This window comes from Vanrija pseudolonga, chromosome 2 (assembly GCF_020906515.1).
Source record: "Vanrija pseudolonga chromosome 2, complete sequence".
Taxonomy (NCBI): Eukaryota; Fungi; Basidiomycota; class Tremellomycetes; order Trichosporonales; family Trichosporonaceae; genus Vanrija; species Vanrija pseudolonga.
The window spans coordinates 4448306-4473045 of record NC_085850.1 but is presented as its reverse complement, the minus strand read 5'-3'; the positions used below and the strand labels follow the sequence as shown (position 1 = coordinate 4473045).

At 59.2% G+C, this 24740-nt stretch overlaps 7 protein-coding genes across 7 annotated transcripts; 4 read left to right on the top strand and 3 right to left on the bottom strand.

Moving 5' to 3' along the window:
• Positions 1-379: 379 nt before the first annotated feature.
• LOC62_02G003488 (uncharacterized protein) lies at positions 380-1179 on the top strand (the record flags this gene model as incomplete). Its single annotated transcript, XM_062770020.1, has 2 exons — positions 380-442; positions 481-1179. 2 exons carry the CDS (start codon positions 380-382, stop codon positions 1177-1179), a joined length of 762 nt encoding a protein of 253 aa, XP_062626004.1.
• Positions 1180-1587: 408 nt separating this feature from the next.
• PAP16_1 (putative inactive purple acid phosphatase 16) lies at positions 1588-2880 on the top strand (the record flags this gene model as incomplete). Its single annotated transcript, XM_062770019.1, has 4 exons — positions 1588-1785; positions 1819-2441; positions 2475-2645; positions 2679-2880. 4 exons carry the CDS (start codon positions 1588-1590, stop codon positions 2878-2880), a joined length of 1194 nt encoding a protein of 397 aa, XP_062626003.1.
• A 7427-nt stretch (positions 2881-10307) lies between these two features.
• LOC62_02G003486 (uncharacterized protein) lies at positions 10308-11011 on the top strand (the record flags this gene model as incomplete). The annotated part of the gene is made up of 3 exons (XM_062770018.1): positions 10308-10472; positions 10510-10960; positions 11004-11011. The coding sequence occupies 3 exons, from the start codon at positions 10308-10310 to the stop codon at positions 11009-11011; spliced, it is 624 nt and encodes a 207-aa protein (XP_062626002.1).
• A 20-nt stretch (positions 11012-11031) lies between these two features.
• AYT1_0 (Trichothecene 3-O-acetyltransferase) lies at positions 11032-13084 on the top strand (the record flags this gene model as incomplete). The annotated part of the gene is made up of 2 exons (XM_062770017.1): positions 11032-11103; positions 11513-13084. 2 exons carry the CDS (start codon positions 11032-11034, stop codon positions 13082-13084), a joined length of 1644 nt encoding a protein of 547 aa, XP_062626001.1.
• LOC62_02G003484 (uncharacterized protein) lies at positions 12499-14717 on the bottom strand. Its single transcript, XM_062770016.1, has 2 exons — positions 14587-14717; positions 12499-14536 (listed from the first exon to the last, which is right to left on the bottom strand). The coding sequence occupies exons 1-2, from the start codon at positions 14624-14626 to the stop codon at positions 13134-13136; spliced, it is 1443 nt and encodes a 480-aa protein (XP_062626000.1). The 5' UTR covers positions 14627-14717; the 3' UTR covers positions 12499-13133.
• A 306-nt stretch (positions 14718-15023) lies between these two features.
• LOC62_02G003483 (uncharacterized protein) lies at positions 15024-16806 on the bottom strand. The gene is made up of 3 exons (XM_062770015.1): positions 16149-16806; positions 15680-16084; positions 15024-15643 (listed from the first exon to the last, which is right to left on the bottom strand). The coding sequence occupies exons 1-3, from the start codon at positions 16644-16646 to the stop codon at positions 15092-15094; spliced, it is 1455 nt and encodes a 484-aa protein (XP_062625999.1). The 5' UTR covers positions 16647-16806; the 3' UTR covers positions 15024-15091.
• Positions 16807-16943: 137 nt separating this feature from the next.
• Positions 16944-19404, bottom strand: HNM1_5 (Choline transport protein). The gene is made up of 2 exons (XM_062770014.1): positions 17667-19404; positions 16944-17603 (listed from the first exon to the last, which is right to left on the bottom strand). The coding sequence occupies exons 1-2, from the start codon at positions 19123-19125 to the stop codon at positions 17320-17322; spliced, it is 1743 nt and encodes a 580-aa protein (XP_062625998.1). The 5' UTR covers positions 19126-19404; the 3' UTR covers positions 16944-17319.
• Between the last annotated feature and the right edge of the window lie 5336 nt (positions 19405-24740).

Genomic DNA, 24740 nt, shown 5'->3' with positions numbered 1-24740 from the left:
AGACTGTCCCAGCTCTGCCGGCAGTGCAAGACGCGAGGGGTCGCGTTTGCTTGGCAGCGAAGGGTGTGGGCTTTTAATTGAACAATGGATCACCAGAACAGTGACAGTTCGGAGCACGGAACCTTCCAATAAGAGGGGGCGATGCGACGTGAGATGAGGGTGCAGCTATTGTCATCGGGGTCGTCAAGTTGTTGTCGCTCCCCCTCCATCCCCTCCGTTGTCCATATCGCGTCTTCGTCCTTGTCATCGACAATTCAAAGCGCGGCAACTCACATGCATACGTCGTTTCCGACCCCGACCAGCATGCTACTTAGTCCATGCGCTTCTGGAGGAGAATACTCACCTGCATCCCCCGACAATCTCCAACAGCATCCTCACCATGCTACCATACAACTACCACCCACAGGGCTACTACCCCCAGCCGTACTACTTTGAGATGATGGTGAGCCCACGGCGTCATCCACCTGGGCTGACCGCCAGAGCTCGATGTCTGGTGTCTATCCTGCATACGTCAGCCATGGTGCTACATCAAACCCCTCGTATGTGCCTCGCTTTCCAATCTCAGCCCACCATCACCGACTTTCAAGCCACGACCACCAACTTCTCACCTATTTCGCCGATTTTGAACGCGATCTGGCCAGCCTGACAGCAGACTACGATATTGCAATCAGAGACCTTATGGGCGTCAAGCCGAAGGACGACGCGTACATCATCCACTGGTCCGACTACCTTTGCGGCATCAAGATGGAGCGGGAAAACGTAAAGGAGCTCGCCAAGATGGTCAGCATCCTCTCTAACCGTGTCAAGAGCGGCGAGGTGTCGGGTGCGTACGCCTTTCAATGCAGTCAGCAGTACCGCACCTATCTTGAAAACTTCAAGTACGAGCGCTGGAACACCCTGGCGATGCGGGTGAGCACTGGGGTGGAGTATTACCGGAACCTTGCCGCCTCTCGCTCCGATCCATCAGCCAAAGGCGAAGATGAATGTCCTCCCAGTAAGACCGGAGGCGCATCTTCACCCAAGAAGGCTGAGACGGACCCATTCCCCATCAAGTCCCAGAACAAGGGCGAGGGCAAACAACCCTCCAAGAGGACATCTGATGGAGCCAAGCCGTCGTCTACATCCTCGTGGTGCTCTCCGAGACGGAGACTGACGAAGACGACACGGTTCGCAACCTAGACTATCAGACGGCCTTGGCGATGCTGGACAGTGCGAACCGCTGTTCCATAGTCGGCCGGAACTCATGACACGTTTCGAGTCCATCCTCCAATATGCAGAGATCAACTCGCGTCCCGACTTTGGCGCCGTCCTCGACACATTCGCCGACATCCAGACAAACATTGTTCCGGCGGTATTCACTCACACGTGTGTGGACGCCGCGCGGTGCCTCGCGCTAATGCGCACTTGGTGGCCGATGGGGGGTGATAGTGAGACATCATCGGCTACTTGGTGATGTCACTCGCGTCGGGACTGACATCGCGGCGGCCGCATTGTCTGCCTACAGGAGTTTACCAACGTGCGATGGAGCGTATAAATCTCTGACCATCCGCTGTCTGACATCTCAGTCCCAACCCACAACTCGACACCATGCTGACCGCTGCGCTCCTCACCCTGCTCCCGCTCCTCGCTGCTGCTCCGACCCCATCCGCGGACGCCCTCAACCCGTACCCAGATGGCCGACGCTTAACTTTCACCAACGGCAGCTTCAAGCTGGCGCACTTCACCGACCTGCACTACGGCGAGCGTGGTGCGAACAACGGCTGGTCGGCGTGGGGAGACGAGCGTGTAGGTCGTCGCCGTTGATGCTGCTGACGACAGGGTCGCAACTCCACCCGCGTCATGAATGACTGCCTGGACGATGAGAAGCCCAACTTTATCGTGTTTGGCGGTGACCAGACCAACGGCGAGAATGCACTGAAATCCAACGCGACCGCGTACCTCGACTGGGCGTTCTCCCCCGCCCTCCGTACCCAGACCCCCTTCGCGACGACTTACGGCAACCACGACCACAGCGTGTACATCACCCACAGCGCGAGCTACGACTTTGAGAAGAACAAGGCCCAGGCCAAGGCACTCTCATGGACCCAGCGCAACCTCGACAGCTCAGTAGACCCCGAGGGCTCGTTCAACTACTACATCCCGGTGTATGCCGACGCGGCCGCCACTGTCCCCTCTCTCCTACTGTGGTTCCTCGACTCTCGCTCTGGCGTCTTCACCGCCGCCACGAACCCCGAAGACTGGGTCGACACCAAGGCGGCTAGCTGGATCAACTCGACAGCCGCGAGCATGAAGGCGGCCTGGGGCAAGTTGCCCAAGTCGCTGGTCTACGTTCATATCCCGCCCACAGCGGCCCTCACCATCCAGACCAAGGACGTCAACCCCAACCCCTCGGCGTATCCCGGCATCAACGGTGAGGTAGTCACCAACCAAGGCAAGAGGGCGTGAGCGATCTGCCCGAGTGTCACTGACTCTAGCGCCGCGTTCAATGTCAAGAACCCCGAGCTTGTGTTTTGGAACGCCGTCACGGCCACCCTGGGTGGAGTCGATGGCCAGGGCCTAATCGCGCTCACCAGCGGCCACGACCACTACAATGACTGGTGTGGCCGTGACACGGGCATCGGGCCGTTCACGTTCTGCTATGGGCGGTGAGTAGGCATCCCCAACGGTGCTGACTCCAGTCACACGGGTTACGGTGGATACAGCGACCTTCCCCGCGGTGCTCGTCTCTTCCAGGCCAGTCTTGATGCCCGTAGCGAGGTGGACTCGCTCAAGTCGTGGATCTGGCTGGAGAACCACTCGACGCAGAATACAAACACCCTTGTTCAGCAGGGAAAGACGACGCTCCTCAACTCGCATGATCCCAAGCCAAACAAACTGTAGTCCAGGAGTTAGACGTCTGACCAGGCCAGATGTGCTACCAGTGCTGCCGTAACAATGGAGCTAAGAATGTACCCGTGTAGGAGCGTCTTCACCGAACTATGCGACTTGTGAGGTGACGACGAGAGGCCAGAGAGGTCAGTGAGGTATACCAAATCTGGTAGCCATATAGGAAGGTGCATATGTACGTCGGACTAGGCCGCGCGGCCCTTTACTTTTCCTTGATCAGTAACTCAGTTTCGTAGGTAATTACACTACTGTCACAACGCCACATTGGCATGGTGCCACTCTATCCAGTCTACCCCGATACATCCTATTATAACTAGCCCGCACCAAGCATAGTTATCCCTCTATCTAATGTATCGTCTTGTACTATTTCGCTAGTCGACTTGCCTAGTGCCGTAAGTCTCCCACGAGGCTGATCTTGGACTCAGTGCCACTCGCCGTCATCGCCTACACGACAGGTACCACCCGGCAGCCTAACAGATGATGAGGAAAACAGACAGCTTGTAAACATCACGCAATCCTAAATTTGAAGCTATCCTTTAGCCATTCCCTCACTTCCAACTCCCCTAGCTCCGACAGAACCTGGTTGTATGCCCAGCGTGCGTTCTCAAAAAAGGCCATCGCCTCCTCGCCGACGAACATATCTGTTTCATCGGGCCACATCGGCACCCAACCTTCCCGTACACGATCCAGAATCTGGGCTCGGAACTTGCTGTCGGCGAACCCTATCATCTGTTCTAGATATGCCTCATCTTTAAGCGACTGTCCTGTCCGGAGTAGAGATGACACCCTTGCCGTCCATGTTGACACGCGTTCCAGGGAGATTCCTTGGGAAGTATTCCGGGTGTCCATCGTATCGAGAGACAAAAGGGGTTTGATTTTTTCGCAACGTCGGCAATACTGCAACTGAAAGAACAAAGACAAAACTCCGTGAACCAGACCAACACTGATGGCATGTAATTGGATCTTATCGCGACATTTGGGTCCGAATTTGTTGACGAGTACTTGGCCGTATTCGTTTAGCTGACGCTCGTTCCAGCTGTCATACGGCCGAGCTGCATAAAAGCCTGTGCATCCGAGGAGGGCTCTGGAGAACACTCCAACATTGATGTCTTTCTCGGTATATCGTTTCTTGTTGTCAATCCTTCGGAACAGAAGACGAATCATTATGTCCGTCCAGCGGGAAGGAATTCTCCGCCACAAGTCTTCGTCGTAAAGGTCCTGAGTGATGAGTTCAGGGTCGAAGTCGAAGACAGTGGTAAATTGGGGAACGGCATTGTAAACCAAGATGATGAGGAGAACGACGGTGAGGCTTCGTGGGGACCCAAGCGTGACAACACCAATGTCCTTAAAGTAGTGTAGGATTTTCGGAGCATTCAGCGACCATCTTCCTTGGAGAGCAATTTCTTCGAATTCACGCTTCCCCTTGAAAAACAAGTGACTATTCAACTCAAAGCCCAATGGAGTTTTGTTCTTGGCCTTGGGGTTTGTGAAGCTTCCCGTCCCAATTCGCTTTTCAGAGTAGGCTGGCGAGTAAGGATGGGATGATTGACCCTCCAATCTTTGCTGCAGCTCTCTCTTGCGCCGCGGATCCTTGGTGTGAAGCATCTCATATGTTGCCACATATCTGTGCTCTTCGTGCGTCTGATTTTCTCAGCCGTTGTACTCCTAATATCCTCACCTCCGTTGGAATGGTCATTCCCAAGCACTCCACTCTCGTTCCACGCAGATAGTCACCGAGGAGCGAAAAAACCAGTCCTCGTCAACCATCTGGGGGTAGACATCTCTAATGTTTATAGAAACGCGTTTGAGAACCCTTTCCATCATTGCCTTCCATTCCTCTATCCTTGCGGAGTTGCCATTGGCAGAATTCGAGCGTTGCATTGCGGACCGAAGAGAAGGGTCCGGTGATTCGTCTGTATAGAGATCTTCGTATCGGCGCCACTGGTAGTCAAGGAATGAACGGATTGAGGACTTGTACCGAGCCTCGCCTTCCACGGTCAAGGGGCAGCAGAGTTCTAATGGCGGAGCGTCTACCTCAGTGTCGGGTGGGTACGTATGTAAAATCAGGATTCGTCGATGTGTGTAGTTGAGCCCGTGGCTTCCGTATGGGAAAACCTCTAAATTGAAAGGTAGATAATTTTCGACTCTCATGCAGCCTTCATACCCGCGTGCCTGTTCTCGCTTAACTTTGGCCAAATGGAATGTATTACATACAATTTTCCGGACGAGCTCGTCAGTGAGATGTACCCCCAGCCCGTCGCCCCTCGCGAGTAGTATTGGAGCACTCCTGGAGATCGCGGAGACGAGCACTGGTGGCGGTCTCCAATCACTTGTATGCCGTCCTGTCGTTGCGAACAAAACCGCTTCCTCCACAGCCGCGGATAGGGTTGTCGGCGGACAATGCCCCGCTGTCGGGGCCTCAACCCACGGTATTGGCTGGAAGATAAGACAAGCCAGCAGCAATGGGTGACCCACCTCACTTGCATTTGTAGAGTCCACTATGCCCGACGTCAACTGCGGAGTAGTCGTGTCTCCAGAATCTTCGGAGTCGGACGAGTCGAAAGCAAGTCCTATGTCGTCAAAATCTGCTTCTTTAAGTATGAGCCCCACCTTGCTGTGTCTCGACCCTCAGCTCGTCCTGGAGGGCTTGTGGCGTCTCGTCTGTCTCTTGGGTCTCTCCATTGCTTTCCGCAATCGATAGTGTAAGGCCTGCGATCCCCTCCTCGAGCACATCCGCCTGATACACGGTGTCGATGGTACTTTCCCCTTCGTTAGTCTGCGGTCTGTGGCGCAGGCGGGTGAAGCGTATTGGCCCGTCGTGTGGGGGGATGAAATCTGGTCTGATGTCGAGGTCCATGACATTCGCGATGTATTGCGCTGGGGATGGGATGGAAGGGTGAAGAGAAGATAACGATGAAATGATGAGCAAGTAAACCGTTCCCATGAAGTAATAGAGAGCGTTTGCCAAACTTGACATCTGTGCTAGGACCTTGTTTTCTCGCTTCTCGTTTGCCAAAATTGACATCTGCGCGAGGACCTTGGCCGATATTGTGGGTCATGGCTCCAGCAGGGCCGGACTGTTAGCTGTGCTCCCTGGCTAACTTGGCGTCTGTGCTAGAACCAGGGGAAGTTCGGTGGATCAATGCTCCAGCCACGTTGGCAATGCGGCGTGGTTGTAAGCAACAGTAGGAGCTTCATCAATGGCCCTAGTCACTGACCCAATAGGCCCAAGAGCAGGCCGGTGCTCTTTGTGGGAGGTCACTGCCCCCATGCAGGCGGGGAAAGGGCCCGTCATCGCCATCCTCATTTCCCAATCACCAATGGAGCTGTCTCACACCCTTGACCCCAAAGTGAAGCTGCAGCTCTGTGAATTAGTCATTTTCTATAGCACAGTCTCCGTCATTGAGGTCGATGTTAAGGAAGTCAGGCATTGTGTTCTCTTCAATGCTCACATCTTCTGCAGGGTCAGTGCTCGATCTGATGTCCTGTGCATGGAGGGCGTCATGTGTTGGAAAGTTCTCTCTGTGCATCTGTACGGTTGCGGTGACCACTCCGAGACGCAGCTCCATCCGTCGAGATGATGCCGCTATGGGCTCAAGCAGGGTCGTAGAGAAGGCTGTGCTTACTGCTTTGAATGATATTCAGCTGTGCTGAGAAAACAGACGATGCCCCTCGCCTCGCGTTTGCCCTTTGTCTCGGCCCAGAGGCCTGAGGAGGCTGCAACCTGGGAAGGGGGGTATGTACATAGATGTGACAGCGGGTTTCTGCGAACCAGACTTTAGTGGTATGATAACTTGTCTCAGGCGCTCTCCTACATTGGCGGTACAATACCTGGGCGGTCTTCTGCATGCGTTTTCCAGTGAGAAATTATACAACTCCTAACTCCGAAAGAAGAATTGGAAAGACTATCCGCGCTGTCGTCAGGAACTCTCGTTGCTCCGCGATATCCGCGAACAGCTCATTATCCCCCATAAACGGCACCTTGCGGATTCCCTCGCAATTGAGTACCTGGCTTTGAAACCGGCGTTTGGAGAGAGCAACCATTTCCCCAAATCTAGCCTTAGCTGCTGTTGCCGAAGCACGCTCGATGAGCATGTCTTGTCCTTGACGCATGGCCAACTTCGCGACCCCTTGGGCGGAGTCGTCCAGAAAACCCGATGCCGTCGCAGCGGCAGCTTCACTGGCCAAGTTCAAATTTGTTGATCTGGCCGTCACTTGCTCCTCAGCTGCCCTGAATCGCGTGTGGAAAGCAAAAACCATTGTAGCATATACTAAGGCGAGGCGAATAGCGTGGAGTTGCCGGCTGCTCTTATACTTGTCTGGTGCCGGTAATCTCTGCAGCACCTCCTCTCGCTTCCGATCGAAAAGTGCGCGGTCGCATTCCTCCCATGTACTGTTATCCGAGGAGGCACACAGAATTGAGACACATGCTCCCAGCTCAACGGCGCCTGTTCGGTATGCTGACTGTTCTGCGATATTGTAGAGCAGCAGCTCCATCATTGAACGAAGGCGAGGAGGCAAAATCAGACCCAGATGTTCTTGGCGAATATCCTCCGAAATCGGTCCTGGAGAGAGAACGAAGACTTGCATGACTGATTTAGGGTCGCTGTAAGCCCACATGCCGAGAAGAACGGCCGTGATACCCCGGATTGTTCCCTTGATTGCACTGGGAGGCGGCTGACGTTGAATAAGGAATGGGTAGTCCTCTGGCCACTCTCCGTGGAACGGGAAAACGGGTGATGGTTGCTGAAGGGAGGCGACACCAGACTGAATGAAGACTTCTGCAACAAAGCGGCTCCGTTGAGAGTCATTGGAGACATCGACGTTGTACTTCTGTCGAAGATGTCGTTTTTTGTCCTCGCTTGAAAACTTGAGTTCATGTGCTATCGCCTTTCGGTGCTCCTACAGTAATAGCTGGTCAGGAACATCGCGGTGATCCACGTACCTGTCTCCATCTCACTCTCTGCTCTGCTCCGTCCTCAACCCAGTACTTGTACGAGACCTTTTTGGTCTCTACAGTAGATGATCCTTCATGATCGTCTTGAACCAAGACGCATCAACGGTCTCGGAACTGATGTCTCGAATCTTGAATGAAATCACTTCCAGCATCTCTGCCTGGCCCCTTTTCCATCGTTCTTCACCTCCAGGGCTCTCTCTGATGAAATTTCTGATGTTTGTCGGTAAAGCGTTGACGCCGAAGTCGTTGGGATACAGTTCTGAATATTGCCACCACTGGTCCTCGAAGAACATGCGTCTGGCCTCAACTATTCGGCCATCATCGCCTGCAACATTGACGTTGGGGATATCGCCGAACTCGATGAACATGGAACCTCTAAAGTTCAGACCGTGGGTATTGTACGGAAGAGTGTCCAGTTCCTTGTCCTTCGGGAGGTCGGGCGGGCCTTGTACTTCCCGCATACCATCAGTCTTGTTGCTCGTGGTACGGCCATGAAGTTCCTGAGTGTGAGTTGGCGGGCATCAGCGGTGACATACTTTCCAAATGGCGCGCTTGAATGGACGTAGAATGCTCGGCTTGCCATCATCATTCGGCATCGTAGCTATCACCCTTGAGGGAAAGATTGCGTGAGGCGGGATGGGTGCAGAAGAGCAATCGATCTTTGTCTTTCGACGAGTGAGCCAGCGCTCACTGGAATAGGCAACGTGCTTCTCCTTTTACATCGTCAGAGTATCTGAATAAAGCTGTGTGAGGCGGAGCGAAGTTCCCTTGAGAAGTGGGAGCACCGTGCAGCACGGGCCAGTCTCTCGCTTATTCATGGTGGAGGAGGTGTATTCGATTGAGACTGACACCCCCTTGATCTCTTGCGTGCCAATGCAGGGGCGTCACCACGAACCACGAAGCTAAGACGCAAGTTCCGCCGCTCTGCTCGTTTACTCAGGTGCTTGAACCGCCGCAAAAGCCAACTCTTCTGTTGCAATGTGAGCAAACAACTTTGATCAGCCAGTGCGCGCCTCACGGGGTGGTGAATCCGCTCAGGCCGCCACAACGGCCAACTCTTCTATCACGCGCCCCGTTCACGGCCCGCCATCGAGGTCTTCCTTCGCACCACATGAGTGCAGCGCAATGACTCCCCGGCTATCCATCTTATACTAAAGCCGAGAAGTACCGTGCTCGGTATGCACCGATGCTGTGCAAGCACGAATCTTGATCGTGACCCGAGCGTAGCCCAGTTCTTCCCATCACCTTGGGCTCCATGTCACGCCGGCGGCCCCGTCCTCCGATCACACATGGGACTCATCATATCCTCTGCACATCAGAAGCGCAACACACAGATTAGCCTCCATGCTGACACAGGCGTGCCCGTGGGAACACCAGGCCCGCCCACCACTCCTCTTCACGCTGACACTTCTGACCGCGCATCCTCTCCCGCTCGTTACGTTGCCGTCCCCTGTCGACACACTGTTGTGTGCCGTGCAGTGCCGCCTTCGATCCAATTTAACCTCTGCTGTACGCGGTATGGGAGGATACCTGCCAAAGTTCAAGTTGACGCAGGTGGAGTCATAGATGTCCGACCGGGGAATGTTACGACCTCAGCCCCTCGACAACGTCCGATCTTGCTACAACGTTGTCTCTCCTACCAGCTTGACTCTTGAAACGAGACGGAGCGGGCCAGCACAGCTTACGTCGAGTTCAGACCCGCTCCTCCGCGTCGTCCGAGAACGTGCGAAGACCTAATCCCACAGAGGGCGGTGCTAAGCTGGCTTTGAGGTAAAGTCGCACGCCAAGCCAACTCTAACGGCCTCGACGGCCATTTAAAGGTAAGGACAAGAACGAGGTCCTTGACAACCATGTGCGCGTGACACAGCCCACCTTGACGTGTGGTGTAGCGGGGTCGTGGAGCGAGGTGGGTGGTCCACTCCAATCGGGCCCCGTCAACGGGCGATGTGATATATGATCGCACCGTGACGCGATAAGACGGGCTCCGACCATCCGTGCCAGCGATGAAACACTAATCTCATTGCCCGCCGTGTGTCTTGGCATTGATGGGCATTAGTTCTATCCCTCACCCCATTCCGTCGGTGCTGACCCGGGGATGTACTATGGCCAGCTACCCACTACGGGACTCGTTAAAGTGCGATAATGTGCACAAGACGGAAAAGAATGCAGGCGAGATGGTGAACAGCTGACCTTGTATCAAAAGTCTTGGCACCATCGCTTCTATTATAAACTTTCCGTGTGCCGTTATCCTTGACATGACAGGCGCAGCATTCGACGACGACGGACGTGCGAATGGCGCCGAGACTCGGTGGAGCTCACCCTCTCGCTGACTGACGTGGACGATGCTTGATCCTGGGTGGGGAGGGGGCCATGTCAACCTGCAGCCCTCGATCACCCAGGAGCCTCCAGCTCAAGGTATATAAACCTGCAGATGCCGCATGCACCCTCTTCACCATCAACCACCATGCGTCTCTCCAACATCCTCACTGCACTCCTCACCACGGCCTTTGCGCTCCCTCACGACGGCAAACAAGCACGTGACGTCGCTACTGGCGACCAGCTTGATGCCCGCGACGGGCCTGCTGCCGTTGATGCTCGCGACGAGGTCACCCACCTCGCGGAACGAAACGTGAGCCTGTTCCAGCCACAGTCGACTTACGCCAAAGCCTGCCCCACTGTATATGCTCGGCCTCGGAGGGCAAGTTCACACGAGCGCTCCCAGGTCTCCTTGGACAGCAGTCGCGGCCCTCCAGAACATTATCAATGAGCGCAACGGCCCGAGCAACCAGCTTCTGGTCGATGGTGACTACGGACCCAAGACTGCTGCCGAAGTGGAGCGGTACCAGAGGGCGTGGACGCCAAGCTTTGTCAAGCCATACTTCGCCCAAGATGAGCTCCTTGGAAAACTGCTCCAGGTTGGGTACAGTGGTTCGCCCACGAGATACATCACGGCGCTCCAGCTGCTCCTCCAAATGTGGTATTATGACGACGTTGAGGTGAATGGCAAATGGTCCTCGTCCTACGCATCTCTGGTCGACTTTCAAAGGAAGGGCGGCATCCCTGCACAATACCGAGGCAGGGTAGGGCGGTGCACCTGGTCGCTGCTCTTTGGCGGTGGTGGGTGCTCGACGTCGTCCTGATTCAAAGTGCCACCTCACAGTGGAGTAGTCAAAGTAGCACAAATATCAATGAAGCGAAAACAGAATGTCAGAACTGTCTCCAACTACCAGTCAGAGCTGACCGAAGCCGTGCACTGCAGGGTGAGGAGCCTTTGCATGCCGGATTGGGCCACATGCAACGCGTCATAATTGCACAGCGGTTGTAGCAATGAACGCCACAATGTCGGCCGGGACACCCCCAATGCCCGCTTGCCCGCCCCGGCTCCGTCCCAAGTCGCGCCGCACGCGACTTGCGGCGGCCTCGGCGTCGCGATCACAATCTCGGACTCGGAGTCGGCCAGCGCCGCCCTGAGAAATTTCGGATCCGAGCTCGGAATGACCTCATCGTCGAGTCGTGGAGCGGGCAACAAGAACAACATCACAAAAGCTACATTTCTCAGTGTCGCTCTCTGCAGCGCGTCTCGTGTACATATAACAGTCGCCAAGAGGACGTACAGGTAGACCCCAAGCAAAGATGGTGAGCAACTCCCGCCCGCCAAGCTGACAGCAGACCAACACGACAACGCCAGTCCTCGACGTCCGCGTCCACCCCGCCTCCAAGGCGGCCCCACACACCGGGCCGATCCCGCTCGTCTGCGTACCAGCAGTGAGCATGCCCAACGCTGCCGGGCTCGTATTCTACGACGCCGAGGGAGCTGCGGCTCTCGACGACCTGGATGCCCTGCAGCGCTCGCTCGCCGCCGTCCTGTCGGCATACCCCCAGCTCGCGGGCCGTCTCCGCCTGACCCAGCCGGGGGACGAGGGCCGGCCCTACACCAAGCGGTACAAGCGCACGTGGATGTCGTACGGACAGGCTGACGACCCGGGTATGCGCTTCACGGTCGTCGACGATGCGCGCAGCCTCGCCGAGATCCTGCCGTCCCCTCTCGAGGGTCACAGCGGCATCTACCAGCTCGAAGCCGTCTACGACCTCTCCCTCGGCCCCGAGCTGTCCAAGCCGATCGATGCGCCGGGCCGCGGGGACGGCGGCGACGGCGCCACGGCCGGTGTCAAGATCACCCGCTTCACCGACGGCGCGGCGCTGTGCTTTGCCTCGTCGCACGCCCTGTTCGACGCCGGCGCCCTCGGCACGTTCCTGCACGACTGGACAGCGGTGCATGCCGAGATCGCGGCGGGCAAGACGCCAACCCTGCCGTCCAGGCCGTTCGACACGGACGCACTCGATGCCCTCGCGGCGGGCGACCTTGATGCCGACGCTGCCGACCCTGCGCTCGTGGAGACGGAGGCCGCGCTCGACGTGTTCCGGTACGACTCGTGGGCGCGCGACCCCACCGGCAAGGACAACCCCCCGGCCCCGCTCGATGCGGCGCTCGTCCCGCCTGCCGAGGTCGACGCGCTCGACGCCGCGGCTGGCCGGCCGCGCGGCACTCCGCCGCCATGGCATACCGCCTCGGGCGCCAAGCCGCTCACCTACGGCCTCGAGTTTTCTGCCGACGACGTGCGCCGCATCCACAAAACCACGTTGGCTGGCTCGGACAGCTTTGTCTCGCCGCAGGACGCGTTCGCGGCCCACATCTTCCGCCTTATCGCCCGCGCTCGTCAGCACTCGCCCGAGACGCAGCTCGACTTTGAGGTTGCGTGCGACGACCGCCGGCGGTTCGACCCGCCCCTGCCCGAGACCGCGCCGGGGTGCTTCAACGTGTGCCTGGGCTTCAACGTGCGCGCAGGTGACGTGCTCGCGCCCACCGGCGGCGTGGTGGCCGCTCAGCGCGTGAGGTCTGCCATCGAAGGCGTCACCAGCGAGCGCCTTGCAGCCTGGCTCCACCGCCGCGCGCACGACCTCGACCCTACCCGCGAGTGGATCGTCTTCCCGGGTAACACGACCGTGTGCAGCACCAACTGGGCACGCTCGGCGCTCTACGACGCCGACTTTGGCGCTGGCCGCCCGTGCTACGTCCACAACCTCGTGCACGGCTTCGGAGGATACCTCGTCATTGCGCGCAAGGCCGTGCCGCGCGGCGAGCAGGGCAGCAAGTGGTTTGAGCCCGGCGTGTTTGTCGCGCTGTGGCTGGAGGAGGAGGCGATGGGTCGGCTCATCGCCGACCCGGAGCTGAGGGGATGAAGAAGCATTCTGCATTTGCATATCTAGAGCTGTGATGTAATCCTGCACCTTAGTCGGCCGTGGCCTCGGCAATCGTAGCCCCGTCCTTCAGCCCATCCGCAGCTCGCTCCAGCAGCCGCATCCACACGGCATGTACCCGCTCCACCTGGGCACGTGTCGCCGGCGCACCCTCATAGAACTGCGTTGAGCATCGCAGCCCTCCGTCGTGCGAGTAGATACTGCTCCCCAGTGCGAGCGAGCAGGGATGGTTGGCCTGTCCCCAGATGGCGTCTGTCGCACCCTCGGGCAGCTTCCACAGGCCCAGGTTGGAGATCATGAGGCTCTCAAAGAACGGTGCGCTCGTTGAGCTCCGTTCGTACAGGTATCGCTCGAAGCCTGTCGTCGTGCCCTCAACGCCCTTCGGAGCGGCCTGGACGCCGGTGTCGGGAATCCAAGCCAACAGGCCGATGGTCTTGCGCCCCTTGTCGAGCGTGGCGGGCGCCTTGAGGAACTTGGCCTCGGCGCGCGCCACGTCCCAGAATTTTTGGCTCCCGCTCGTTGTGCCCCCAGACTCGAGCAGGGCAACGTACACCCCAATGCTCGAGTGCCCCTTGCTGACGTCGCGCTCCGCCTTCGGCACGCTGGTCACGAAGCGCAGGTCGGGCTCGGACGCCGAGTGGAACACGGACCAGACGGCAGCCGAAAAGGCAATCTGCACCACGGGGTGAAGAGTCGCCACGCCTCGGGCCTTGGCGGCCGTCTTGAGTCGCGCGACCGTGTCGGCGGGCAGGCCTGTCAATGCCACGTCGAGTGGCTTGCCTAGTGGCGACTCGAAGATGCCGGGCCAAGGCTCTCCGGCTGAGAATTTCCGCTGCAGGACCCCCGGGAGGTTTGGCACGATGATCTCGCGCCACAGTACTGGCAGGAGGAAGAGGAAGCCCGGCTTGATGGGCATGGCCTTTTCGTAGACTATACGAGAGGCGAACGGCTCGGCCTCGACGGTCGGCGGGGCGGCCGACAGAAGGTGGGTCACGAGGCGCAGGGCGCCGGTGCCGTCGGTCATGACGTGATTGGTGATGAAGCTCACGTAGCCGTGTGGGGAAGTCGGCGAGGAGAAGACACGTACTGACCACACAGGGCCAGCCACAAAGTCGTGAGCGCGGAACCGCTCAAGCTCAGCACGCTGGATGGACGCAAGTTCGTTCTCGTCCGAGCGAGGTGGTGGGATGGTAGCGGTGCTGAGGAGCTTTTCTGTCGGCCATGGCGGTCCAGCTTGCCACTTGGGCTTGGTCGTCTTGGTGTCAACCAGACGGGCGGACATCATGGGCAGCTGGGCCTGAAGGAAGGCGATGCGTTCCGGCAGCCGCGCCTCGACTGCTGGCAGCTCGGACGACGGGTACTGCACGACAAAGTTGATGACCATTGGATTGCCGGTGTTGTACGTTGCGAGCGCGTACCGCTCAAACAGCGTCACTGGAACATGTGTCAGCCACGCGGGGGGAACTCTGGAGTATGGTGCTCACGACGCCGCTGTTGTGGCTCTTCGATCTTCGAGACACCCATGTTGATGGCGACGGTGCGGTGTTCGTTGACGATGTGATGTCGTTGGTAACCACCCAGAACCCAACAACCGGGCTATATACAAGTGGAGCCGAGGTTAGAGTTAGAGAGGGCCAAACTGGACGCGGTCATTACAGCCCGTTATCATTAACCCGTGATTTGCGACAACAACCCTACCGCCAAGCCTTGGGTTGTCGTCTGCGCCGCTTCGGCAGTGTTCCACAGTGACAAACGCCGGGTAGCAATCCCCATGAGAGGTCTCTTGGCCTCATGGATTGTGTTCAGTCAGCGGAGATGGAGCTTCCTGTCCTCTTCATGACGTCGGCACGGGTTATTCCGCGTCACGTACGCTTGCACTTGAGATGTTGACACCTCGGAGCGGCGCCGCTCGAGTCTCACCTCACCATCCACGATACAATGTATTCTTCTGGGGCAAGCGGGGATGCACTCCCGCGCAAGCGTACTCTACTACAACTTGGCCTTGCTCCGATCCACGTCCCACGCGCCAGCATCAAGCGTGGTGAAGAACCGCCAGATGGCCTCGGCGAGTTCCTCAGGCTTCTCCTGCACCAGCAGGTGCCCACCATCCGCAATGCGCTCGTTGCGGCTCCTCCAGGGCCGCCACACCAGCTCGCGCGTGAGCACGCTGCCGCCGGTCCAGATCGGCTCCTTGTCCCCGCACATGATGAAGCCCGAGGGGATGCGCAGCTGCAGCAGCTTGTCCCACGTCGCGCCGACAGCCGAGTCGTCGGTGAAGACGGCAGCCTCGGCCCACGGCGGCGTCGCGAGCTGCACCGCGCCGTTCGGGTCCTTGGGGTTGATGGGCACCAGGCCGTGCGAGATGAAGATGTCAAACGTGGTCGGATGCCACGCCTTGTAGAAAGCCTGTTTGCTCATCTGGTCGCGCGCCGCCTCGCGCGACGGCCACCCGTTGCGCCGGCGGATGGCGCCCGCCGCCTGCGGGAACGCGCCGGGGCCGAGCTCGAGGAACTTGGAGTAGGGGACCTTGGAAGGCGGGCACTGGGAGGTCAGCTGTGTCGCGTAACAGGTACCTACAGTCGACTCGACGCTGAGGATGGCACGGAACAGCTCCGGACGGGCAACCGCGGCCTGGATGCTGGCACTCGCGCCCCACGAGTGGCCGACCGGCACCACGTCGGCGTACTGCGCCGTTCCCTCGGGCTTCCACTCGAGCTGGTACGGCGCGCGCTGGCCCTGCAGACCAGGAAGGACGTGCGCGACAAAGTTGAGGATGTCGCGCGCCGTGTCGTACCACGTGTGGGTGGTGCCCTGCAGCCTGGCGTTCAGGTCGATGCTGGTGCCGTGCGTCACCGCGTCGAGGAACCACACGTCGTCGATGAGCACGCGCGTGTCGTGCCGGATGGGCAAGCCAGTACCGAACTCTGCCCCGGGAGCGCGAGGGCCGCGCTCAAGGATCGACTTGATCGTCGGCGCCCATTGCTAGGTCGCGTCAGCCATCTGCGAGCTACGACAGCGCCGAGCATCCATCCACCCGCCCACTCACCTCCTTGATCAGCCCGTTGGCCTGGGTAACGATGAGCGTGATCCCGCCGGTCGGCTTGTCGCGCGTCCACCGCTCGACGCCGAGCCAGAGGTGGGGCTGGGTTGACGAGGCGGCCTCTTCAGCGGTGAGGATGTGGTCGAGGTAGTGGGCGCGTGTGATATTGTTCGCTTCGGTGGTGAACACGGCGGCCTTGAACGCCTTGTCGTTTGCCTTGTCGGCTGGAATGGGCAGATTGGTGGAGAACGGCTTGGACTCGCGCACGAGGTTGCCGACAGCGTTCTCGCCAGAGCGGGGGTACGCGGCCGGCGCAGCATGCACTGTGCGGGTCCAGCCGGCCGGCACGGCAACCGGCAGCTCGGGGCGAGGCGGGTATGCTGGTGCCTGTTGTGATGGCGGTTGGAAGAGTGGGAGGAGGGTGGACACTGCCGGGTCAATGATGGGGTAGGGTGTGTGGGTGGGGCCCGTGTAGAGCGGGTACGAAGGAGACGGAGGGGCCATGATGGGCGACGTGCTTGAGGGGGGCGGGGGAGGTCGGTCGTCTCTAACCTCTAAGCTTTGTTATAAGGACAAAGGAGCAACCGCGACGACGACGAGGTCTGTCCCGCCTTGACGAGGCTAGCAAAGAGACGACGCTCTAGTGATTAGCCGTCGTCATCAGTCATCCTTGTTGACACCGAGGTCAAGTCAAGTGAGGGAGGGTATCTCGTCATTCAACCCCGGTTATCAAGGCTCCGGCAGGCCGACCCCCCCGCCTCGACCGAGGTTGCAACCACCCACACTTGTATGCACACAAACTCGATCAACATGACATACATATGCTGTGGCGCAGACAAGAAGGAGACACAGACGCACAACTGCTATATTTGTTGAAAAGGCACACTGTGGGTACAAGAGGGGAGGGGGTTGGTGGGCGTCTGCACCAGCAAGCTCGGAAGAGGGAGTATGGAGTTTTTTCTAACTATTTTCTACGTGCCAAGTCTCGAGACGGACAGAGACGAAAGACATCTTGTTGAAAAGATCGCTACATTATAGGGAAGCGAACGGGCCGAGGGGGAGGGATGGAGGGAGGGAGGGAGATGTGGGGGTAGATGGTGTTGAGATGGAGGGGGGGGGATCCGAGAACCAAGACGAACCACGAAAGACCACGACCACGGCAGCAGCACAACCCAGCTTAGCTATTCTTGCGCTCCAGCACAGTCGGGTACGTCGTCTTCTCGTGGGTCTCGGTGACCTCGGGCGCCTCGCGTGGCGCCTCGGTGTCAAAGTTGGCGGGGAGCGTCTCGTCAAGCTCGTCCTTGGGCGGGCCGTGGTAGTTCTTGCGGCCCCAGAAGAAGTACCACGCGCACGAGATACCGACGAAGGCGACGAAGACGACGGGCGCATAGTTGACCGTCGCGGGGGTGACGGGGAGGAGGGCGGGCATGCAGAAGAGGGGAAGGGCGAGGAACGACCAGGCTGCGCGGCATGTCAGTAAACCCTCCAAGACGGCGGCCTAGTGTCATCCACGTGCGTACTCACCAACAGCGACAATGTTGAGGAACCAACCGAGCTTGCCGAGGTAGAACTGGCCAGTCTTGACACGCTGGCGGCCCTCCAACATCGAGACAAGGATGGGCACGGCGTACGACGAGGTGAGGCAGATGACACCGACGCCCGAGAAGGCGTTGAAGGCAGCAGTCGAGCCAAAGTAGATGACACCAAGGATGATCTGGATAGCCATCGAGAGCATCATGGCGTTGAGGGGCACATCCAGCTTGGGGTGGACCTGGCGCCACCACTTGGAGCCGGGGATGGCACCGTCACGAGAGAAGGCCCACGTGCAGCGCGATGCGGCGGTGGTGCAGGCGGTACCACAGAGGATGCCGAGGATGATGATGATCATGAGGAGACCGAAAGCGCCACCAGAAGAACCAACGGCCGACTTGATAATCGAGGGCGTGGGCTGACCGGAGGGGAGCGCGACGAGCTCGGCAAGGTCGGGGAGGACGAACATGAGGGGCACGAGGAAGAAGAGACCACCAATCGTGTTCATGACGATGGTGAGAACCATAGCGCGGGGCACCTGGGTGGCAGGGCGCTGGACCTCCTCGCACATGGAGATGATCATGCCGGTCGACGAAGTGGCGTAGGCGGCGTGAAGGAGACCGACACAGAAAGACCAGCCAGCGGGCCATCCGGAGGTGGGCTCAAAGTGGCCGAGAGCGTAGGCACCGCTGCGGCGGCCGTTCTTGGCGATGGCAAGGATGGTGACCAGGATGGCGACCAGACCGGCCATGGTCCAGTAGACGGCAAACGCGTCGAGGTAGGGCAGGTACTTGTTGCCGAGGGCGGAGATGGCGTTGCAGATGAAGGTGATAGCGAGGAATGTGAGGAAGATCTGGTACGGCTGGGCGTCCCAGATGCCGACTCCGGGCTCCTTCTCGAAGACGTTGATGCACGCCACGAAGAAGAGGGTTGTGCCGAACTGCACGGCCAGCGTGATGGTGATGTTACCAACAACGTACGCCCAGCCGCAGATGTAGGCGGCCACGCGCTTGTAGTTGCTAGGGGCGAGCATGAACGTCTGGTAGTAGACACCACCGGCCGTAGGGTAGACGCTGGTGATCTCACCGAGCGAAGAGGCGACGCAGAGAATGATCAGAGAGACGATAACCCAGCCCCAGATGACAACAACGGGTCCACCACCCTGGAGGGGGTAGTAGAGGGTCGTGGCGAGACCGTAGGGGATCGAGGCAAGGACGAAAGACATGAAGGCGACATGGAGGGTCGAGCGCGAGCGCACAAGCTCAGACTCGTAGCCCATCTTGTTGAGGAGGTCATCGGCAGAGTCGGCCGCGATCGTCGACGACTGACGGCGCGCGAGCGAGCCACGACGGATGTCATGGTGATTGTGGTTGCTGTAGTGGTGGTGCTTGGAGGCGTCGTGCACCTCTGTGCCGCCGTTGCCGCCCGACTCGCTGGGCTTGAGGTTTGCCATTGCGTCGTTGGAGCTGCGTAAAATATTTATCGGTCTAAAGTGGTCGTGTGAGGGGGTGAAGGTGGGGTAGTAGGTGTGACTGGCGCCCTTTTAAACGTGCTTGGGTCCAGAGGTGGCGTCCTTGTGCTTGCGTCCCAGTCGCCGGTGTGAGAAAGACGGGGGGAAGGGGACTGGTAGCGAGTGTTGGACGTTTCAATGTTATAAGCGAAGTACAAGACCAAGGACGAGAGAGTGTGCACGCAGGGGAAGGGGAGGGGGGGGGGGCCCGGGGGAGAAAAAAAGGAGCGCGCAGGCGGTGCGTGGACACTGGTAATCGATAGGTGAGATGGGACTGTGACGACAGGGGGAGCATGTATCATTATCGAATCACAGGCCGTAGTTGGGCCTCGCGGGCAGAGGATCCAAGGGATGCCGGACCCCCACCAAGACCTTGGAACCCAGGGGCGGAGTGCGTGTCGGGTGCCCGCGCGACTAGATACGGTGCTGGACAAGCTGGGCCTCAGGGGCAGATGGGCATATGAAGCACGTAGCCATATGATGTTGATGTGTCCAGGCGGTTCCTCCCGGACCCAAGCATGGCCTGAGGCTGGGGCTGAGGAGATCGCACGTCGATGGCCTTGGAGCATGCCGTAGGGCCACCGAGTGCTGCGCGGGCTCTCCGTTCCCCTCCCTCTGTTCCAGTGCCCTGCCTCTACAGACCCTTCATGACGCCACAAACGAGATGCATTTGGCCCCGCCTTTGCCCACAACAACTCCACTTTTAGCAGCAGCACCAACGCCGTCAGTCAGCCACGCCACATGCACACGCCCCGCAAAGGAGGGTCGAGCGGCGTGCGCGGAGCAGCTGCGAATCCACCCGGAATCCATGCGATTGCCAGCGAGCGAAGGGGTGAGCAGCTCGCACGACTGGCTTGATCCAATCTCAGAAATGTGCAGTACAAGGATTGCGGGAAAGCCGAAACAGGTCCACAAGACAAGGTACCCCACCGACGGAAACAAAGTCGCGTGGGATTCGTGTGGCAAGCGGGCATTCAGGCGGCACATGAGGAGGCCAAGCAAGGGAGGGTACTGGAGGGTAGCGAGCGAGCACGAGAAAAATTGACGGCGAGTGTGAACACGACTTGCAAAAGCCGACAGAGGGCATCGTGGTGAGGTATGGACGGTAACATGTCCTCCTCCCCAAGCATACGCCCGCCGCCCCCGCACTTGCGCCCCGATCCGCGCATCGATAACAGATACACCTGAAACCTTTATCATATCTACGACGATCCGTTGCTCGCTCGTGATGCAGCAGAACAGAGCTTGTCAGCGCTGGCAGCGATCTGTTTTGCATGATGTGGGACGAATTGAGGCAGAACTATGTTGGCGGCGATGTGTCTCGTCCCCCCAGGTGTGCCTTGGGCTTTTGGTGTGGAGGGTGTCAGGGCGAGGCGGCTCGCTTCGACCACTTGTGGCCCTTTGCCTCGCTTGCATGGGACTCTGGTTTGCGCAGGTGGTCAGCAGGGTACAGGAGGTAAGGTGGCCTCGACAGCTGCCTCCGTCGCACGACCACCCCACCCAGTATGACGGAGCTTCGCTGGAGGGAGGGCAGGCAGACCTGCCAGTGATGCCACCGCATGGTGGGTGGATTGATTCCGGCCTTGATCCTCGCCCCAATCAACGTACACCGGCTGGACAGCTCATGCGCCAAGTGGCAGAATCACCAGGTGGCGTGGGCCCGACATGGCGATTGCGACGAGTATGATGGGCACAGTGACCCTCCCTGAGCTGTCTGGCGCTGGGGGGGGGGAGGGCGCGAAGTACGGCCCTCCCAAGCGCCGCCATCGATGACGGATAGCGGAGCCCTAGTCCATGACGACATGCCTGCAGGATGCCGGACCCCCACCAAGACCTTGGAACCCAGGGGCGGAGTGCGTGTCGGGTGCCCGCGCGACTAGATACGGTGCTGGACAAGCTGGGCCTCAGGGGCAGATGGGCATATGAAGCACGTAGCCATATGATGTTGATGTGTCCAGGCGGTTCCTCCCGGACCCAAGCATGGCCTGAGGCTGGGGCTGAGGAGATCGCACGTCGATGGCCTTGGAGCATGCCGTAGGGCCACCGAGTGCTGCGCGGGCTCTCCGTTCCCCTCCCTCTGTTCCAGTGCCCTGCCTCTACAGACCCTTCATGACGCCACAAACGAGATGCATTTGGCCCCGCCTTTGCCCACAACAACTCCACTTTTAGCAGCAGCACCAACGCCGTCAGTCAGCCACGCCACATGCACACGCCCCGCAAAGGAGGGTCGAGCGGCGTGCGCGGAGCAGCTGCGAATCCACCCGGAATCCATGCGATTGCCAGCGAGCGAAGGGGTGAGCAGCTCGCACGACTGGCTTGATCCAATCTCAGAAATGTGCAGTACAAGGATTGCGGGAAAGCCGAAACAGGTCCACAAGACAAGGTACCCCACCGACGGAAACAAAGTCGCGTGGGATTCGTGTGGCAAGCGGGCATTCAGGCGGCACATGAGGAGGCCAAGCAAGGGAGGGTACTGGAGGGTAGCGAGCGAGCACGAGAAAAATTGACGGCGAGTGTGAACACGACTTGCAAAAGCCGACAGAGGGCATCGTGGTGAGGTATGGACGGTAACATGTCCTCCTCCCCAAGCATACGCCCGCCGCCCCCGCACTTGCGCCCCGATCCGCGCATCGATAACAGATACACCTGAAACCTTTATCATATCTACGACGATCCGTTGCTCGCTCGTGATGCAGCAGAACAGAGCTTGTCAGCGCTGGCAGCGATCTGTTTTGCATGATGTGGGACGAATTGAGGCAGAACTATGTTGGCGGCGATGTGTCTCGTCCCCCCAGGTGTGCCTTGGGCTTTTGGTGTGGAGGGTGTCAGGGCGAGGCGGCTCGCTTCGACCACTTGTGGCCCTTTGCCTCGCTTGCATGGGACTCTGGTTTGCGCAGGTGGTCAGCAGGGTACAGGAGGTAAGGTGGCCTCGACAGCTGCCTCCGTCGCACGACCACCCCACCCAGTATGACGGAGCTTCGCTGGAGGGAGGGCAGGCAGACCTGCCAGTGATGCCACCGCATGGTGGGTGGATTGATTCCGGCCTTGATCCTCGCCCCAATCAACGTACACCGGCTGGACAGCTCATGCGCCAAGTGGCAGAATCACCAGGTGGCGTGGGCCCGACATGGCGATTGCGACGAGTATGATGGGCACAGTGACCCTCCCTGAGCTGTCTGGCGCTGGGGGGGGGGAGGGCGCGAAGTACGGCCCTCCCAAGCGCCGCCATCGATGACGGATAGCGGAGCCCTAGTCCATGACGACATGCCTGCAGGATGCCGGACCCCCACCAAGACCTTGGAACCCAGGGGCGGAGTGCGTGTCGGGTGCCCGCGCGACTAGATACGGTGCTGGACAAGCTGGGCCTCAGGGGCAGATGGGCATATGAAGCACGTAGCCATATGATGTTGATGTGTCCAGGCGGTTCCTCCCGGACCCAAGCATGGCCTGAGGCTGGGGCTGAGGAGATCGCACGTCGATGGCCTTGGAGCATGCCGTAGGGCCACCGAGTGCTGCGCGGGCTCTCCGTTCCCCTCCCTCTGTTCCAGTGCCCTGCCTCTACAGACCCTTCATGACGCCACAAACGAGATGCATTTGGCCCCGCCTTTGCCCACAACAACTCCACTTTTAGCAGCAGCACCAACGCCGTCAGTCAGCCACGCCACATGCACACGCCCCGCAAAGGAGGGTCGAGCGGCGTGCGCGGAGCAGCTGCGAATCCACCCGGAATCCATGCGATTGCCAGCGAGCGAAGGGGTGAGCAGCTCGCACGACTGGCTTGATCCAATCTCAGAAATGTGCAGTACAAGGATTGCGGGAAAGCCGAAACAGGTCCACAAGACAAGGTACCCCACCGACGGAAACAAAGTCGCGTGGGATTCGTGTGGCAAGCGGGCATTCAGGCGGCACATGAGGAGGCCAAGCAAGGGAGGGTACTGGAGGGTAGCGAGCGAGCACGAGAAAAATTGACGGCGAGTGTGAACACGACTTGCAAAAGCCGACAGAGGGCATCGTGGTGAGGTATGGACGGTAACATGTCCTCCTCCCCAAGCATACGCCCGCCGCCCCCGCACTTGCGCCCCGATCCGCGCATCGATAACAGATACACCTGAAACCTTTATCATATCTACGACGATCCGTTGCTCGCTCGTGATGCAGCAGAACAGAGCTTGTCAGCGCTGGCAGCGATCTGTTTTGCATGATGTGGGACGAATTGAGGCAGAACTATGTTGGCGGCGATGTGTCTCGTCCCCCCAGGTGTGCCTTGGGCTTTTGGTGTGGAGGGTGTCAGGGCGAGGCGGCTCGCTTCGACCACTTGTGGCCCTTTGCCTCGCTTGCATGGGACTCTGGTTTGCGCAGGTGGTCAGCAGGGTACAGGAGGTAAGGTGGCCTCGACAGCTGCCTCCGTCGCACGACCACCCCACCCAGTATGACGGAGCTTCGCTGGAGGGAGGGCAGGCAGACCTGCCAGTGATGCCACCGCATGGTGGGTGGATTGATTCCGGCCTTGATCCTCGCCCCAATCAACGTACACCGGCTGGACAGCTCATGCGCCAAGTGGCAGAATCACCAGGTGGCGTGGGCCCGACATGGCGATTGCGACGAGTATGATGGGCACAGTGACCCTCCCTGAGCTGTCTGGCGCTGGGGGGGGGGAGGGCGCGAAGTACGGCCCTCCCAAGCGCCGCCATCGATGACGGATAGCGGAGCCCTAGTCCATGACGACATGCCTGCAGGGGGCGAGTGGCGCGCCACCCTCCAGTACCGCTACTCACCTATGCGCGTCGAGGAACACACAGGTGTGTATCGTGCAGCGGTGGAGGGCACCCACTACGCCGGCAAGGACCACAGCGACGAGGACCCGAGCGGAGTGACGGGCAACCCTGCGTTCATGCCGATGGCGTAGACAGTTGATCTCGGGACTCGGGGAGTACCAAGCCAGCCTGCCTTTGTCAAAGCCATCTCAATGCCACCGGACTAGGCATATCACATGGCTCTCCGGAGAACCCTTCGGTCCACGGCGCCCGGTGGCGCCCGTGATCTCACCTGTCGAACCTCGGCACCGTGTTCGGGAGTTTGATAGTGCCTACCACCGCCCGACAACAGCGGCAGAGCCACTGCCGTCGCCTTCATCCAGCGCTTTCCCTCAACAGGCAAGATTGAAGCAGCTGGGTATGACTGAACTGAGCACATGTGGGCTCGGGGAGCTCGAATGAACGGTATGCCGCTCAGGTAGCGCCTAGAATGAGCTCCAAGGTCATCAGAACTTGACGACGAGGGGACCGATAGCATGGTCATGAGATAAGAGTTCGGGTGGGCAAGCGGCTCCACACGCAATGTCGGAGAGTGCTCCACACGACAAGGCGGTGCTCCAGTGATCCCGGGGCATGGATGAGCTGACGACCCTCTTCCAGCATGGCGACTACACCAACAACTTTACGACGAGGCCTGCTGCTCGCGAACAACCCGTGTTCTCGCGATGCTCCTCGGAGAAGAACGTGCGACTGTCCTTACCCAACCAGGATGGACAAACTGCAATACCTCTAGAGCATTCCCGG